The sequence below is a fragment of the Zalophus californianus genome, chromosome 13, assembly GCF_009762305.2.
Source record: "Zalophus californianus isolate mZalCal1 chromosome 13, mZalCal1.pri.v2, whole genome shotgun sequence".
Classification (NCBI taxonomy): Eukaryota; Metazoa; Chordata; class Mammalia; order Carnivora; family Otariidae; genus Zalophus; species Zalophus californianus.
This window is the reverse complement of record NC_045607.1, coordinates 8,463,992-8,482,452: the sequence shown is the minus strand read 5'-3', so window position 1 is coordinate 8,482,452 and position 18,461 is coordinate 8,463,992. Positions and strand designations below refer to the sequence as shown.

Genomic DNA, 18,461 nt, shown 5'->3' with positions numbered 1-18,461 from the left:
GACTCTCCATGACCTGCAGAAGCTGTATAGTTGGTGAGGGCAGAAAGGGGGTCTTGCAAGCCACCTCTCATTCACCTGTCTCGTTGGCCCTAGGACAGTGGTTGGCACAGAGCATTTGGGAAATGGAGGGGGCCCGAGTCATCCTTTTTCACCTTCATCCAAATCACCCCAGCCCAGTGGAATTGGCGGCTGCATCCCTTCCTGATACTCTCTCCACACCTGTTGTTACAAGCACACAGCATATCTGCTCTGTGGTTTTGTCGACAGGTCTGCCTCTCCCTTCGACTGCCTTCTTTCATGATGAGGTCTGATTTTTCTTTGTATCCCTGGTGCCCAGCTGAGTATATGCTTGTTGTTTGCATTGTATATGTCTATTGTGCTGAATCTTTTCCTTCATTTGCTACCATTTCTGGCAATGAGGTTAGCCACAGAAGTATTGCCAAAAAAGAGCTGTTCCCCTCCCCCCACTTCTCCCTTGACCTGGTATTGGGGAGACCTCATGGGCCCACAGAGCTGGGAGGAGCAGGAGCATAGGAGACACTGCTGTAGCAGCCCAGAGGGTCAGTGCTTTTATAGTCTTCATTTAAAAAAATTATTTATTTTAAAGAGAGAGGAGGAGGTGGGGAGGGCAGAGGGAGAGTGAGAGAGAAACCCAAGCCGACTCTGTGCTGAATGCAGAGCCTGACGTGGGGCTCTGTCTCGTGACCCTGAGATCGACATGAGCCGAAACCAAGAGTTGGACACTTTAACTGACCGTACCACCCAGGTGCCCCTAGAGTCTTCATTTTTTAGAGAAGGAAACTGAGGCTCCAAGAGGTGTGGTGGCCTGACGACGATCCCAGGGCTGGCGAGTGCCGGAGCTGGTGTGACGCAGTCTTGTTCTCCTGGCGTGCACAGTCTGTGTTCTCGGCCACAGTACTGGATGGCTTGTTGGTGATGCCGCCTGATGTTGGAGTCAGGCTGGGCATAGGGCAAAGGAGAAAGAGGCACACACATTGGGCAGTGAGGCTGGCACTCGGACCCTCAGGGATAGGCTGTGACTAGCTCCCCAAGTGCTCTCCCTGGGGTGGCACTGAAACCCTGGATATCTGGGAAACCTGGACAGAAGGGAGTTATGGGTGTGTCAGAGACCTGCCACTTGGTTTCACGATGGATGACCTCCAGCGAGGGCCAGTTGGTCATTAGCTGTAGGGCAGGGCAGCCCGTTGACCTGTCCATGGCTGCCTGGAGGGTGCCAGCAACTGAGTGACTTGGGATGGGTTGGAGACTGACACTGAGCACAGGTCCCACACAGTAGGCCCTAGTAAATGCTGGCTTATGTGCAAACAGGGAGGGAGTCACCTTCTGCTGGCCTGGAAAAACACAGGCGGGGTCTGATTCATCCCTGCACTGGGGCCTCTTAGGAGTACTGGCTGCCTCAAGGCCATGCGACGTGCGCAAGACAGAATCGGTCAATTCTGGTTTCCTGAGTACGCCCTACCGTGCGGCTCTTATTCATTCTACAAATCAAATATTTACCGAATGCTCCCTCCGTGCCAGACCTTCAGGCTACGGTCAAGGGCCCCATCTTTATGGGCTTTTGTGTTGTTCAGAGGAGACAGACACATTATTGAGGGAGGATAAACACGTGTCTCGTCTTGCTGGTATAAGAAGTGATGGATAAACGTTTGTTGAGTGTGTGAAGCAGTGAGCGAAGAACTGTCCTGTGGGAATGGGAGTGACACAGGAGACCAAGACAGGAGGGTGTGAGAGAGGAGGGCTGGGGTCTGCTGGAGCATGGGGCATCCTGGAAGGCCTTTCTGAGAAGGAAGACTGCGCTAAGTTGAGGCCCGAGTGACATGGGGAGCCGGCTGTGCCGGGACGAGGGTACAGGCAGTGCAAAGACCCACAGTGGGAAGAAACTTGGTGCCATCAAGAAACTCAGAGCCAGTGTGGCAGGGGCACTGTGGGCCAGGAGGAGATTGATGCAAGATGCCGTGGGTGGGCAGCGGGCCCGTTGTGACGGGCTTACAGCCCAGGACAGGAGTTAGGTTCTGTTTCAAGTGCACAGAGCCGGACATGATCTGGCTTACAGCTGCTTTTCATTTTTTGTTTTTTAAATTACTCTTGCTACTGTGTGGAAAACAAACTGGGCAGGGAGTGCAGGGGGCCAGGATGGGAAATGGGGCCTGGTCAGAAGGTCAGACAGCGTCCAGTGCGGTGGTGTTGGTTGGGGTGGGGAGGTGGCAGTACACAGGAGAGGAAGAGACTGATAAGGGAGGCATCCTGAAGGCAGACCTGGCAGATTTGTGTGGTGGGATGTTGGAGAGGAGGAAAAGAAAGGAATGAAGAGGTTCTCTAGGTTTGGGGCCTGAGCAGCTAGGATGATGGTGAAGCCTTTTCTCTGGTCAGGGTGGTCCCAGGAGGAGGCTGACTTACTTATGAGTGACCTGCGGGTATGGAATTCCTGGAGTTTGGGTGAGTCACTCTTTACAGTAATTATAGTCATGTGCTTCACACACACACACACACACACGCGCGCGCACGCACGCGCATGCACACAGCTCTGCTGGCTCTCTGCATGTTCCTATCATGATTTGCTCTTTCCTACTGAATTGATCCAGGCAGTTTGACTCATCCGCAGCAGCAAGGGGAAATCCTAGCCAGTGGGCCAGGTGGCCTGGTCTGCAGGGTGGGGACCTGGAAACGGAACCTCTCCAGACACCTGGGGACACAGGGTCATCAAGCTCTGCAGTTTGGAGAACAGCCACTTTGCAAAGGTCCTGAGAAGGCAGATGTGTGGCGTTCACATATTTCGGACTTTCGAGTCTTTTATTCAGGCAATACCTCTGCTCCCCGTGTCTGATGTAGTGCCCCAGGGGCCCTCCTCTGATGTTGTTGAGAAGGTGGTGGTAGGCATGGGCTGTCTCTTTCAGGTTTTCCTGAGCCAGGGCTCAGGTGGGAGGCAAGATGGGTGAGGGGGTGAGGAGTTGGAGGGCAGGGGAAACCAACGTTTGTGTCTCCAATTACTCGTTCCCCTGTCCTTGCCCATAGCCGTGACTGCACTGCTTCTCAGAAGGTCCCAGTCATGAACTCTGCCGACATTGTCACCCTCACCTTCCTTTCATTGCCACAACATTGGATACTTCATTACCCCCTTCTTGAAAAATCTCCTTTCCTTGGCTTAGTCCTCTTCTGGCTGTTCTGACAACTGGTTCCTCCCTGACTGCTTTTGTTCCTCTCGCCCACTGGATGTAAGTGTTCTGTGGGGCTCTGACCCCAATTCCCGCCCTCTCATCTGCTTCCTATCCCTCGGGGACCCGACGGCACGGAGAGCTTCACCATCACTTCAGAGCCCAGTGGAGGCAATCTCTGCAGCTCACGCTCAGCCTCCTTCTGCAGCCCTAGACCCTTGTTCCCACGCCTGCTCCACACAGCCCTCTGCTTGCATGTTCCTTTGACAGCTCACGCTTGGCACGTTTGAAATCAAGCTTTGGTTTCCAGGAAGTGATCGTGAGTGCCAGAAGACTCTCTTAGCAGATTGTGTTTTGGACTTTGAGGCAATATGGTAGACAGAGCTGTTGGGGAATAAGCCCCTCCCTCCTGATTGCCTGCTCCAAACACACAAACACAAATAAATGCTGGATAAAATACAACCAAATTAAAAACCAAGATGCAAAGCTGAACCAGAAGCCAAGAAAGGGAAGTCACCATGTGCTGGAAATAAAGCATGCTCTCAGAGTCAGCACTGTGAGCACAGTTGAGAAGCCACTGTGTATTGGCTTTGCGGCTGCTCTGGGGTTCTCCTGAGTGCATGGGAGGAAGGTCCAGGTTGCAGGCCTCGTGCACATGGGGGGCTGGAACTCAGCTACCCATAGGAACCTGAGAACCCTCAAGTGTCACCCATCAGAACATCTCTGTCCAGCCTGGGGGAGCCCCATGAAAGCATGAGTAAAAAAAGTCACCTATGGGGGGGAACTGTCACCCCAGCCTGTACCTCAGGCAGCTATGGGGTCTGAGTACACAAGACCTGAATTGGTGTGGGGACCCCAGGCCAAGCAGTGAGGGGCAGTGTCCCATGGAGATTAAGAACATAGGCTCTTGAATCAGATACCCGGGCTTAGCCTCGGACCTGCCTCTATGGTGAGGATTAAATGAGTAAATATATGAAAAAATGTTGAGGACTGTGTCTGGCACATCAGGAAGTGTGTTGGGTGAGTATTAGCTGCAGCTGTTATTGTTGTTAGCATTAGTTTTGACTGTTCTCGAATGAGCCAGGCCTGGTTATCTCTGACCTGAGGTCATCACTGTTTTTGGGCTGCTCTCCTTGCTGCTGATCTCCCGGGCCCTTCCTCACACCACTGCTGGGGTGATCGCCCTGAAGAGCTCCAGTGTCTTCACTTGGTTTTTCATACTCTTTGCTTGGTTGGGGGCTCTGTGCCCCCTACTCTTCCAAAGCGGGAAGTTCTGATATAATCCTTTTGATGCTGTTCTTTTTAACCTGCCATTTGAACATTCACTCACCATCCCCAGTTTTATAATAATGCATATAATGTCAGCCAATTTTTAACCATCATTTGGATTTCTAACCCTGGACTCGAGCAGTCCCTGAGAGTCAGGGGAGATGCAGAGCTGGGATAAGAGGATTGGTATGTCTCGATGGGTGTTTTAGGGGGAAACTTATATTTGAGAGTGTGGTGCTTAATGAATGCTCACAGGTAGTGAACGTACTGCAGAGCGTAGAGGACACAGTAGAGACATTTTGCAATGGCAGCAAATACTGAAAGGTTTCATACCTACTTCACACCTACTTCCTGACCTCAAAAAACAAACCATAACCTTTCCGCTGTGGCCAGTGGAGCATCTGCCACCACCAGCAACATAGCCACTCAGTGGCCCAAGCCATGTGCGGGAGAGATGCAAGAGCTGGCCAGAGGGATTCCCTGTTCACACATGGCCACAGTCAGTTCATTCTTTCCCCCTTTGATTAGTATTTGCTGTTCATGCTTAACTATTGTGATTGGTGCCCTGTTTGCAAGTCAAGTGGATGTATGGGAAGAGTAGAACGAGTAGCCAAAATGGTCATCATATGTCTGTGGTTTCCAAATGGCAACGCTAAAAACATACTTTGCCAAGTGGCAAGTTTCCATCTCTCTACAACCTTTCCAGTCTTTTTGAAATTGTTATTAATTTTTTTGAGTGTAGTGGACACACAATGTTACATTAGTTTCGGGTGTACAACACAGTGACTCACGAGTTTATACATTATGCTGTGCTCACAGGTGTAGCCACCATCTGTCACCACACAACACTGTTAGAGTATCACTGACTATATTCCTCCTGCTGTGCCTTTTATTCCCATGACTTATTCATTCCACAACCGAACTCTTGTATCTCCCACTCCCCTTCACCCATTTTGCCCATCCCCCCAACCCCTTTGCCTCTGGCAACCATTAATTTGTTCTCTGGATTTACAGGTTTGCTCCTGCTTTTTGTTTCTTAAATGTTTTTTCATTTGGTTTCTGAGCCAAATCATATAGCACTTGTCTGTCTCAGTCTGACTTATTTCACTTGGCATAACACCCTGTAGGTCCACCCATGATGTCACAGATGGCACAACCCCATCCTTTTTTATGGCTGTATAATAGTCCATTGTATATAAATACCTCATTGTCCTTATCCATTTGTCTGTTGATGGACTTTTAGGTTGCTTCCATATCTTGGCTATTGTGAATAGTGCTGCACAGTAGACATAGGAGTGCACTACCTTTCCAGTCTTGTCCAAAGCAACATTTCTGCCAAACTGCTACTCCCTTGAGCATCCCTGTGTGTTCCTACCTCCAGGCCACTGTTTGTACTTTTTTTTTTTTTTTTTTTTTTGGCTTTGAGGGCCTCTCCAGCCCTGTCTTTACTGGTTGAAATCCTTAGAGATTTGTTTCTCTAACTACCTCTTCCTGAAGGTCCTCCTCCCCATAATGGAGTCTGTTCTCTCCAGAGCCCTCTCATATTGTTTCTTACCCTCCCTGTCTTAGCTAGCCTTTTTCATTTTTCAACCAGGTTGGACAAATGGGGACACACATTTGATGCCTGACTCCTCACCTGCTCAGACCAACTCTGGAGATAGGATGGGTCCTTGGCAAGCTTCCGTTTGGGGACAAGTCTCAACCTTCTGGCTCTACTTTGGTAGCTTTGTGAGAATGTCTCCCTGGGTTACTATGAGCAGAATTTTTAAAATTTAGCAAAATTATTGGAAACACATGGTAAAAATTATCCTATAAGATTATAGATTATGTATGTATGCATGCAAATGTATGTATATATGTGTGTGTGCATGTAAACTGTTAAAGGATGATATTTTTATTTTTTTATTTTTTTTTTAAAGATTTTATTTATTTATTTGAGAGAGAGAGAATGAGAGATAGAGAGCACGAGAGGGAAGAGGGTCAGAGGGAGAAGCAGACTCCCTGCCGAGCAGGGAGCCCAATGTGGGACTCGATCCTGGAACTCCAGGATCATGACCTGAGCTGAATGAAGGCAGTCGCTTAACCAACTGAGCCACCCAGGCGCCCTAAAGGATGATATTTTTAAAAGGTGAACTCATGACTCATATAGATATAAAATGAAAACTTGCCAAAGATTTTAAGTCCTTAATTAGTGAGAGAACCAGTAAAATATTACAACCAGTAAGATACTATCAAAAGATAATCCAGAGTACTGTACTTTCATAGTTACATAAGGAATGCCAAAATAATTTTTTTTAAAGATTTTATTTATTTATTTGAGGGAGAGAGAGAGCGCACAAGCAGGGGGAGTGGCAGGCAGAGGGAGAGGGAGAAGCAGACTCCCTGCCGAGCAGGGAGCCCAGTGCGGAACTCGATCCCAGGACCCTGAGATCGTGACCTGAGCTGAAGGCAGATGCTTAACCGACTGAGCCACCCAGGTACTCCAGAATGCCAAAATAATTTTTTAAATGACTGTGAAACTAGTATTCCCAGCGTGATAATCAGTGGCATTTCTTGAAACGTAATTTGCCTTTCTGTGGACATGACTACACTTTCCATAAGTTAACTTCTATCTGTACAGAGTTTCAGAAGGCCTTAGGTCAAAGACAAACGGGGACAGACAGCTATCCCGGACACCTACGAAGTTTCCAAGTCACAAGCTTCCCTTATCTTACTTATGACAGGCTCCATTGCAAGTAGTTTACGTTAGATACACGACTTTGTAGCTTATTTATTTCTCAGAAACTGATGGTTTGTATCAAAAGAGGTAAAAATGACTTCTTCTAAGTGCCCTTGTTTTACTCCTCACTCATTCCACACTCAGTCTGCTCAATCCATTGGTCCATAGATCGTCCACAGAACTAAAAATTCTTTCCATACCAGCAGTAGACACTGGAATTGAAATAGAATTTTGAGCCAGTTTTAACATATTTGGAGCAACAGGCTCTTTGTTGAAAAGCATTTTCACGTATCAAGAAATGTTATTCTGTTGGAAAGCATTTCCACGTATCAAGAAAAGTTATTCTCTCAAGGCGAGGGAACAAGATACCAGTGTCCTCATAAAGAAGATTTGGAGGGACTTTTTCTTTTTCGCTCCATGGAGACAGCTTCCAGATTTGAGCTATTTACCAGATGAGGGAAGTTTTCATCATTAGTCCAATACAGGTGCCACATGTAGCTTCTCAGAGTGTGTGTGATAAGGGAAATTTCCAAAAGCAGCCTATTTGACCAAGATTTGTGATCTTCCTGGCTTTTGACCCCGTGGTTTATGAGTCCCGTTTACCCCGTGTGGCTGACACTGGGTATCATGGAAATTACGTAGTATCAGTATCCTGCGGCTTGATTTTTACTTTGTAATTTTAGTGTACTTTGCATCAGTGGTCACAGACTCTTTCTCAATCCTAATGTTCTGTATTTTTGCTTTTTGCCCTGTTTGTAGAGAGGGTTTACCTAGTTTGTTGATATAAAAAGTAGTTCTCGGGTCTAGTTATTGTTTCTATAGGTTCGGCATTTAGTTTTGTTTTGTAACATATCAATTTCTAATTTTATCTACTAATCGATTTCCCTTACTTACCCCCCACCCATTTTTCTAGCTTCTTGAGTTGAATGTTTAGTTCATCTATAATCTTACTTGTTTAATTTAAAAAGAGTTTAAAACCATGCATTTTCCTCTCAGTACAGTTTTGGCCTCATCACATAGCTTAACGTATGGTTTCTCATTGTGGTTTGTAAATCGTCCATAATCCTGGCTTTTATTTTTTTCTTTTACCCAAGAGTTATTGGAGTTTTCAGAATTTTCCAAGGATTTGGATTTTTAAGTTATCATTGTTAGTTTTTCCACTCTTTTATTCACCAAATATTTAGGCAGTGTGCTTTCTGTGTCAAGAACCATACCAGATTGAGGAAATAGTGGCGGGAACACAACCAGCATGGTTGCTGCCTTCATGGAATTCACTATTTGCTGAGGGAGACACATGTAATTGCACAATTAACCCCAGTCATTATAAATATTGTGGGGGAAATCTCAGAGAGCCTCACGGCTTCAGCTGTGCCAGAGTGAAGTTTCCTATTGTATTAAGTGAACTCTTCCTTGATCTTATCTTCTTCTCTCTTTTTTAAGGATTTTATTTATTTGAGAAAGAGAGTGAGAGAGAGAGCGCGCAAAGCAGGGGGAGCAGCAGAGGGAGAGGGAGAAGCAGGCTCTCTGCTGAGCAGGGAGTCCACTGTGGGGCTTGATTCCAGGACCCTGGGATCATGACCTGTGCTAAAAGCAGGCACCCAACCGACTGAGCCACCCAGGCGCCCCTTGATCTTATTTTCTTACCTCTTTTCCTGAGCATGAAAGCTTTCAGTATCTGTCTGACTCATGCAGGCAAGTAATTTATTTTCTTGTATGTAGTTTTGTTGGCTCCTTCCTGAGGCTTCCATTAAGGTCTGAAATCTCAAGGACCTTCAGTTCATGTGAGTTTATGGCTCTAGTTGTAATAAAAGTTTAAAACATGCATGAATAAATGCTGTTATTTTTTGAATAAATGAACCCTATGTTTAAAAAATTAAGTCTTAAAAGAATTTTTTCAACATAATACATGCACATTAATTTTAAAAATCACTAAGTACAGAAAGGCTTAGTGAAACAACTAAGACTCATTGATCCATCCTCCATACCCAGTTCCCCAGAGGCAACCACTTCCGGTTCTTCAGTGGTTTCTTCTGGTAGTTTCTGTCACATTTCCACCCATGTGCTTTTGCTACAATTTCTTGAACCATTCACCTTAGATAATAGTTGGTGACTTCTTTGTACGATGGATGTTGGTTTAGTTTTCCTGAACTACCTTTTCTCTTTCTTCAAAAACCCTCATATTACTGGGGCACCTGGGTGGCTCCGTCGGTTAAGCATCTGACTCTTGATCGCAGCTCAGATCCATCTCAGGGTCGTGAGTTCAGGCCCTGAGTTGGGCTCCACACTGGACATGGAACCTACTTAGAATAACAAAACAAAACACTCATGTTGCTATAGTTAAATCACTTTGTTAAAGGAGTATTCAGTGTTTTAGTTAGTAGAAATGTGTAAATATAGTTCTTTGTATAGTCAAGTAGTAAACTATGAATAACATGTCCTTCCTGGAATACCTTTTTGTTTCCCTGGAATTTCTAATTCCCTTAAAAAATTCTTACTCTAACTACCATCTACCTACCAGCTAAAATATATAATGTTACATAATATAGTATTATAGTGGTATATAATTATAGTATAATATTAAAATGTAGTATATATATTATAGTATTATAGTATATCTAATTTATAATAGTGAAATATATAATGTTATTTGATATATGTTTACTATCTGGTAGATAGATGGTATATCTGGTAGGTACATACACACATACACATATGTATAAAATATTATTACGAATATTGTACCAGATTTTTATATAATACAGTTGATTCTTGAACAACCTGGATTTGAACTGCGTGTGTCCACTTACAGAATTTTTTCGATAAATACGGTACAGTGCTATTTATGTATTTGCTCTTCCTTATGATTTTCTTTTTTTTTTTTTTTCAAGATTTTATTTATTTATTAGAGAGAGAGAGAATGAGAGATAGAGAGCATGAAAGGGAAGAGGGTCAGAGGGAGAAGCAGACTTCCCGCTGAGCAGGGAGCCCGATGCGGGACTCGATCCCGGGACTCCAGGATCATGACCTGAGCCGAAGGCAGTCGCTTAACCAACTGAGCCACCCAGGCGCCCCTTCCTTATGATTTTCTTAATAACATTTTCTTTAGCTTTATTGTAAGAATATAGTATATGATACATATAACATACAAAATATGTGTTAATTGACTGTTTACATTGTCTGTATTCTGGTCATCAATAGGATGTTAGTAGTTAAGTTTTTGGGAAGTCAAAAGTTATATATATACACATATGTATATATATGATAAATATATAATTTTTAGATTATTTTATATATAATAAACATGTGTTTTATAGTATGTTATGAGACTTTTACATAATTTATAAAATCTTAAAATTATTTTATTTTAATTTAATTTTTTACTGTGTGTAATAAATAGATCCATTTCCTCCCCAGACAAACGTGCTATCCTATCAGGTTTCCTACTGAGACTTCTCTTTCTCTGGAGACATCTTTTCCAGGGCTGATACTATGTGAACCAGTCATTCTGAAGGCCTGTTGTTCATCTGTCATCCCAGAGCCTCCATTTACTACTCCTGGATTGGATCCACTGTTTCCTATGTCCCATATCTTTTGGTTTATTCCTTTATTTTGCTAGAGGAAGTTTTCAAGTAGTTTTCAAATACATGTATGGGAAATAAATGTTCTGAGTCTTCTGGCATCCTGTGCATTACTCCTCAGAAATCTGATGCCATCCTGAATTTCATTTGTGGGCACAGAATGGAACAGATGAGTGAAGTTAACCAGATCCAGCCCTTCTGGATGTGTATGTGAATGTGCGTGGTTGGCGGGGGTGGTGAGGGGTTGTGAGGGGGTTGGTAGGAAGTATGTGTGTAGAGGCAAGGTTAACAGAGGGAGGTATGACCTGGAGGAGCATCGTTTTAAATTTAGGAAGCACACAAATGTGGCTGCCTTTGGTTGTCTCACTCTGCTAACGAACCCCAATTATTGGTTTGAAGTAAATGTACAGGGTGATTTTCAGGAACAACCTCATATTGGCCTGGTCAAATCCATCTGTGCGTATCCAGGACACAGATGACAGGCTGATCACCTCTGGGGTACCGTGCATAGAGGCACTTGACAGGCTAGGCAGGGAGGCTGGACATGGCAGGGGACATGGGCAGTCCCCCAGCTCGGTCCAGAGACCAGTGGTGGAAGCATTGGATGGCAGCATGGCTCAGCTGTAGTGTGTGAGGATAACAGGAATTTGTTTGCTGCATGAACATGGGTGATTGCCAAAGAATTCAGTGGGGTTCTAGGTTGCATTTAGTAAAGAAATGGCCTCCCGGCCAACAGAGTCAGAAGTCTGCTCAGCTTTACAAGGGGGCAGTTCACAGCTAGAGTATCTGGTTCTGATCTGGGTGTATGTTGTTCTGTAGTGAATTTCTCACCCTTAAATGTTCATTTCAAATGCTCCTTTCTATGTAGAGCTTTCCTTGACACTTCCCTTGCCCATAATTTATTTATTTGTCTGGATTCTTGGTCTCTGTTTGCTTACCGCGTTGCTGTAATATACGTCCCTCTCCTCTATTGAGTCACATTCCCCAAGGATTCTCAGACAGGTCACTTCATCTCTGTGATGTCGAACCTGCTGGTTCTGGCTCTGTCTTTGTCACTGGGCTTTGTAAAGATCAGATGAGGTGTACATTATGGTGTACAAAAAGCAAATGGGAGATCGTGTTATTTCCTGTGCATTTGTTCATGTCATACTGAGTAGCAGCTTCAGATTCACAAGCCAGTTAAGAAACCGTTGTCCCTAGCATCTGTGTAGCATCTCTACTTTCATATGTCCTGAATTTCTCAGTGGGGTAAAAAAAGCTTGCTATTTATTCTCCAACTTCCTCAGCACTGGGACCTTTTTTTCAGCTAATTCTTTTGCCTCTCTTCCCTGAAGTCCTTAAGCTGTCACTGCTTAGCTGCGCTGTCGTATGGCTGCATCCTCTGTGACTCTGGAGGGCAAGGATCAAGGAAGTGGGCAGGGCCTTCCCAGAGCAGTTTGGGCTCTCTGAGGCACCAGGCGTGGCCTGAGTTTGGGATTTGCAGACCCAGGTCCTAGGAACTGCACTATATTTGTACTAAACCCAAAAGGGGTTACTTGAGTACAAAAGGTCTGCTTCTCCTGGTGCTGGACAGTGACCGTTCCACTACTCTGTGCTGCATGATGGGGCAATTGAACACTGGCCTACTGAGTCTGATGGACATGGCAGGGCCGCAGGCCCACATCCTTGCACCAACCATCAGGGGCCCAAAACCAGGCTTGACCAGAGATGCCCTGTATGTCCTGCTGGGCTCAGCCATTGATCTCAAATCCTGGAGGCACTGGGTTCTGAAAGCTAAACTTGGGGGAGCTCCCATCATCAGCCACATGCTGTGCCAAAGCCAGCCCTCTCTGAGTGACCCTCCCCCAAATCCTCTTGTGAAACCAGGTCTCCCAGCCTAGACTCCTTTCCTCAAAGCCATTTTATTTAAGGAGACTTCTCGCCATTTCCTGGCACTGGGTCTTAGCTTGGGACTTGCAGGACAACCACAACATGAGTCTGGAAAACCAGGAGTTCAGATTTCTATTTCTTCCTTCCAAGAAGGCTCCTTATGCACAATGACCATCCCTTCCCTGGTGACCAACCTTTACATACCGGAGATCTCAGTCATAAAGGGTCTTTATGTACCTGTGGCTGTGGGTATATGCTCATCCTCTCTTTGCTTAACTAAATCACCCCGAGGATGACTGCATTTGGAAAAGAAGCTTGGCTTCTTTGGATTAAAATACTGTACCCACTATAAATATGGCATGGCCATCAACTGCAGGGAATCTGGGATAGCCTAGATGGGAGAGGCAGCCTGGCTGTGGGCACAACACACACGAGTGGACCGTGTCAAATTTCCTGGGGCCTTCGACAGTGGTGAAGATGTTGAGGAAAAAGCAAGAAGCCATGGAGCCAGGGAGAGACCTGACGTAGTGGTGCAGAAACTCTCGGGGACCTTGCATCTGGAATGGGCCTGCTCTGTGAGCCCCCTGCTGTTGCAGGGTCTGTGCACCCATGGAGGCAGGTGCAGGGTGTCGTGGCATCATTTCGAATTGTGGACTAGGTAGCTTTGGAGGATATCTTCCAAGTGTGAGATTCTGTGAAAAATGACAAAATCGAGGCCATGAAACTTCATCTCTGCATGTAACAGCCTCTTAAAATCTTCAGTTGTACCCAGGACTTGGTACGCCCCAGATGTGTCATTTAGGACATTTCCCTCAGTCTTTGTGCACAGTTATTAGCCTTTTTTTTTTTTTTTTAAGTTTCTTCTGGTTTATTTCTCTTCTCTCTCATACTCTATATTTTCTTGTCACTTCAGCTTTTGAATCGAAAAGACAAGACCACCTTTGAGAAATTGGACTACCTGATGTCTAAAGAAGATAATTACAAGCGGACCCGGGAATATATCCGAAGCCTGAAGATGGTTCCCAGTATTCCCTATCTAGGTAGGAGTCTGAATTGGCTTATTATTTATTAAGAAACCTGCTCAGTGCCAAATGAGATGTTTTTACAGTTTCTAGTTGAGAAATTTCCAGAAGCAGCATGGGCCATGGATAAAGAGGTAATTGGTTAGCTCCTCAGATTGGAACAGGCCTTCAGTACTTCCCAAGGATGGGAACCTTGCTGAGCTCCTTGAAACAAGGGATATTGTGCTTCTTATATAAGTAACCTGTGAATCACAAGCCTCCCCAGCCTACAGCTCAGAAGGGTCACAAGGTTCATCCACATCCTCTTGAATTAGGGGAACTCAGGGCCAAACTCCTCTGTTCTGGATCTCTGGGCATTATTAATATATTTTATAAGATTTATACCAACAAAATTGTAGTGATTATTGATTTTTCTGATCAGAAAATAACATGTTCATTGAAAGGGATTAGGGGAAGAAAATCAATATCATTTGTCTCCCCACGTAGATATAATCAGTGTTTTGCATCATATCCTTTCATTTGTTTGGGTGCATATAAAAATCCATGTTTATAGTGAAATTTATTGTTATTACCTACATTTCTATACTATGTCTCAATCCCATTGCATGGATTTGCCAAACTTGAATTTGCTAACATTGACATTTAGGTTGATTCTACATTTTTGTTATTAAAATGTTGCAGTGAACATCCTTATTGCAAAAACCTCTTGCATATAGTTATGATTATTACCTTACAATAAATTCTTAGTGTCATTATTGGGGCAAAACATATGCAGATTTTTGCTTTTTTAGGTATGTTTTCAAAACGCTCTCCATAGAGGCTGTAGCAACTTACATTTTCATTGCAAGGGGTTAAAATGATCTATATTTCCCATGCGAACAAATACTGTGTATTTTCGTCTGTGTGGGTTTTTTTCTTTTCCTTTCTCTCTCTCATTTTTTTTCCTTTGCCAATTTGATAGGTGAAAAATACTTCTTATGGTTTAGGTTTCATGGTAATGCTAATTTTATGAAAAATATTTCTGTCTTTTTATGACCTAAAAATAACACTAATAATAAGGAAAATTAAGATTTTATAGAAGTGGCTCCCTAATATTTTCAGAGATCTAGTGTTAATTTCTTGGAGGTACATTTTTGACAACTTACAGATATCTTCCATGAACATTGTTTTCTAATTCCTTTTTTTTTTTTTTTTTGAGAGCGAGAACACGAGTGGGGGGTAGGGCAGAGGAAGAGGGAGACTCTTAAGGAGGTTCCATGCCCAGCGTGGAACCCAGTGTGGGGCTCAGTCCCATGAACCTGAGATCATGACCTGAGCCGAAATCAAGAGTCGGACCCTTACCTGACTGAGCCACCCAGGCCGCCCCTGTTTTCAAATTCTTTTAAAGTCATTTTGGGAAATTTAATTTTCATAGAAAATTGTCCACTTGACCCAAGTTTACAGAATTATTTGCATAGAGTTCTTTTCCTCATTTAGTTTTCTTTGACCATAGTTTTATTTAATATTATCCTATAAATTTTTGCCTCCTATGTAGGGATGTTTGTATTTGCTTTGCATTCCTGACAGTTTGCATTTTTGTTTTGTCTTTCTTTTTTTCATTTGCTTTGTCAGAGATATGTGTGTTGGTCTTCCCAGAGAATTAGACTTTGTATTTATCAGTCACATTGTCCTTCTGCTTTCTAGTTTGCTATATTCTGTCATCCTAAGATCTGCTTTTTGTCTCCACATTTTAGCACTTCTGAAGTTAGGATGCATCTTTCAATTGATGGCAGACAAAGCATTGTGACATTGTTTAATTGGCAGCAATTTTTCGTAGTTATACATAACAGTGTGTTTTAGAATGATGTCCTGTATTTGATGAAATATGGACTTTCTGCTTTTGTCTTTTATAGTTCATCTCTCCTGTTTTCCTTACAATTGTTTTGTTATTTCTGTTAACTACTTTGGTTGTATTATTGGCTCATTTGTATAAATACTACTCTCTCCACTTTAATTTGGAAAACAGTTAAGGGCGTACATTTTGCCTTGATGGCTGCTACATGTTTTGTGATACAGTGTTCTCAGTGGTATTCTTTTTTTTTTTTTAAAAGATTTTATTTATTTATTTGACAGAGAGAGACACACAGCGAGAGAGGGAACACAAGCAGGGGGAGTGGGAGAGGGAGAAGCAGGCTTCCCGCCGAGCAGGGAGCCCGACGCGGGCTCGATCCCAGGACCCTGGGATCACGACCTGAGCCAAAGGCAGACGCTTAATGACTGAGCCACCCGGGCGCCCCTCTCAGTGATATTCTTTAAATGTTCTGTGATTATAGTTTCAGTTTTTCTTTTATCCACATAATAGTTAAGGTAGTGTTTTTTTTAATTTTTAAGGGCTTTAATTTTCTTCTTGTTTTCAAATGGCTTTATGGAGATAGAATTTACGTCCCATCCATTTAGAGTGTCCAGTTCGGTGGTTCTCCGTCTATTCACAGAGCTGTGCAGCCATCAACACAATTTTGCAACATTTTTATCATCCCAAAGACAAACCCCGCACCCATTAGCGGTCACTCCCTTTTCCTTCTGGCCAGCTCTCTTCTGTTCTCACCCCCAGCCCTTGGCAACCGCCAGTCTACTTTCTGTCTCCATAAATTTGCTTATTCTGGACATTTCATAGAAATTTAATTGCACAGTATGTGGTCTTTTATGACTGGCTCTTTCCCCTTTACTGTCACGTGCCTGAGGCTCATCCATGTTAGAGCATAATCGCTCCATTCCTTTGCATTGTCAGATAACATTCCATTGTGTGGAAACCCCATATTTTATTTATTTATTTGATGGACATTTGAATTGTTTCACTTTTTGGCTCTCACACATCACGGTGCTATGAACAGCTTTGGTTTTTAAAAACATAGTCTTCTCTCTAATTTTTTTACATGGGTTTAGGATATGTGGCATATATGCTTTCTAGGTTTAAAAAAAAGTTTAACATTTGTTTTGTGGTTTAACGTAAGATCATTTTTTGTAAATGTTTCATGGGTGCTGGAAAAGAAGGTGAAATCTCTCAAATTACTCTTATAATTGCATTAGAATATTTAAATGATTAATTTGTGACAGCTTAGTCTATCAAGGACAGAAATATATGTTGGACTCCCCTTGCATAGCTTCTGCCTTACATTATTTAGTATATAGAAGTTTGTAACAATTGTATGGGGCGCCTGGGTGGCTCAATCATTAAGCGTCTGCCTTTGGCTCAGGTCGTGATCCCAGGGTCCTGGGATCGAGCCCCGCATCGGGCTCCCTGCTCGGCGGGGAGCCTGCTTCTCCTTCTCCCACTCCCCCTGCTTGTGTTCCCTCTCTCACTGTCTCTCTGTCAAATAAATAAATAAAATCTTAAAAAAAAAGTTTATAATAATTGTAAATTTATGGTGAAGTGTCCCATACAAAATGATCTTGATTCTGTTTGTTAATTGCATTACTTCTTTGTCTGATATTATTTCTGTGAAATCTGTTCTATTTCTCATTTGCATTCATTTTATAAACCTTTGACTATATTTTGGGTTTGAATATTTTAGATTGCTTTAAGTGTGATCCTTGAAAACTGCAATTAGTTGGACCCAATATGAGAGATCTTGCCTTTTAGTAGGGGAGTACTCTTCCACATACTTTTAGCCTTATGCCATCTTATGATTGCACATACTTTTAGCCTTGTGCCATATTATTGAATCGAACATCATTCTATGGTTTCTTTTTTATGCTTTCTTATTCTTGTTCTTCTCTATGGCTTCTACAGTGTCTTTCTGCTTGACATGCAGATCACTACCTCAGATTACAGTGGGAGGGCATGTTGATACGCATAGCTCACAAACCCATTCCCACTTTGCCCGAGGCTAATCAACTGAGGGATGAAATTAGATAATATTAGGGCGAGGGTTGCCTACTGCATGCCCAGTGGTTCAACTAGCAGAGGTGCTCCCAGATTGTTAGGGATGACCTCTTCTCTGTTCCTAAGAATGATCATGAGAGCTGCCATTTATTGTCTGCTTTCTCTATGCCTGGCACTTTGCTAGGCATTGTAATGCATTATCTCAATGAATACTCACAATGGCCCAGTGAATAAGCAGGCGCTGAGAGGTTGCCTAGGGTCACATAACTAGAGAGTGGCAGAGCCAGGACTTGGCCCACATGGTCTGGCCATAAGCCCTAAGCTCTTGACACTGCCTTCTCCTGATGCCCGCCTCCACTCTGCTGGTTATTATTTTCCTATTCCTCCCTTGCAGTTGGCACCTGTGTGTTCTCTGCCATTTATAACTTGTGGGTGGCCTCCATCAGACACTATATGAAGTCGGATGAATTGTGTTGACTCTTTCTTGTGACATTCTCTGTTCTTGGACCTCAAGGCGGTGCTGTGTTGGGCTTCTGAGGGCAAAGCAGACCAATACTGTCTCCCCTTTCTGAACCCTGTCCCTTGTAATCAGACCACGTGTCTGAGTCATCTCCTCAGGCCACTGGCCAGAGGGCCCTCGTCCATTACCCGATGGCTCTCGTGGTCTGCACTTGCAGTGGACACATAGCCTGGGCCAGCCCCGAGTTTCTAGAGCCGTGGCCCTCCTTGTCCTTGATGGCCTCATCTCAGCAGCCTCTTCCTGGAATTAGGTAGCGGAGAGGCTCTGTTTAGGCCCTGGTGTGGCTCAGCGCTCCTGCTTCTACCTCCAAGAGCCCCGCTTAGCTGCCCTGCTCTGTGCTTGCAGCCTGATGGCAATTTCTGTCCCCCCTCAGCCAATTGGGCTGCATTTCTCACACTCATACAGAACAACTCTTGACATACCCCAGCAAGAGGGAGAGAACAGGAGGG

General features: G+C 44.0%; 1 protein-coding gene across 7 annotated transcripts in view; it reads left to right on the top strand.

Annotated features, from left to right (window-relative positions):
- Nucleotides 1–18,461, top strand: part of RALGPS1 (Ral GEF with PH domain and SH3 binding motif 1) — a 227,364-nt gene that overhangs the window by 61,346 nt on the left and 147,557 nt on the right. For all 7 annotated transcript variants that reach the window (XR_003523545.2, XM_027614312.2, XM_027614311.2 and 4 more), the window contains exon 8: nucleotides 13,522–13,648. Coding sequence is in view for 6 of the 7 variants with exons in the window: in XM_027614312.2 (XP_027470113.1) it covers nucleotides 13,522–13,648 (127 nt within the window). In the remaining variant the exon portion in view is untranslated. The remainder of the gene's footprint in view (nucleotides 1–13,521; nucleotides 13,649–18,461) is intronic.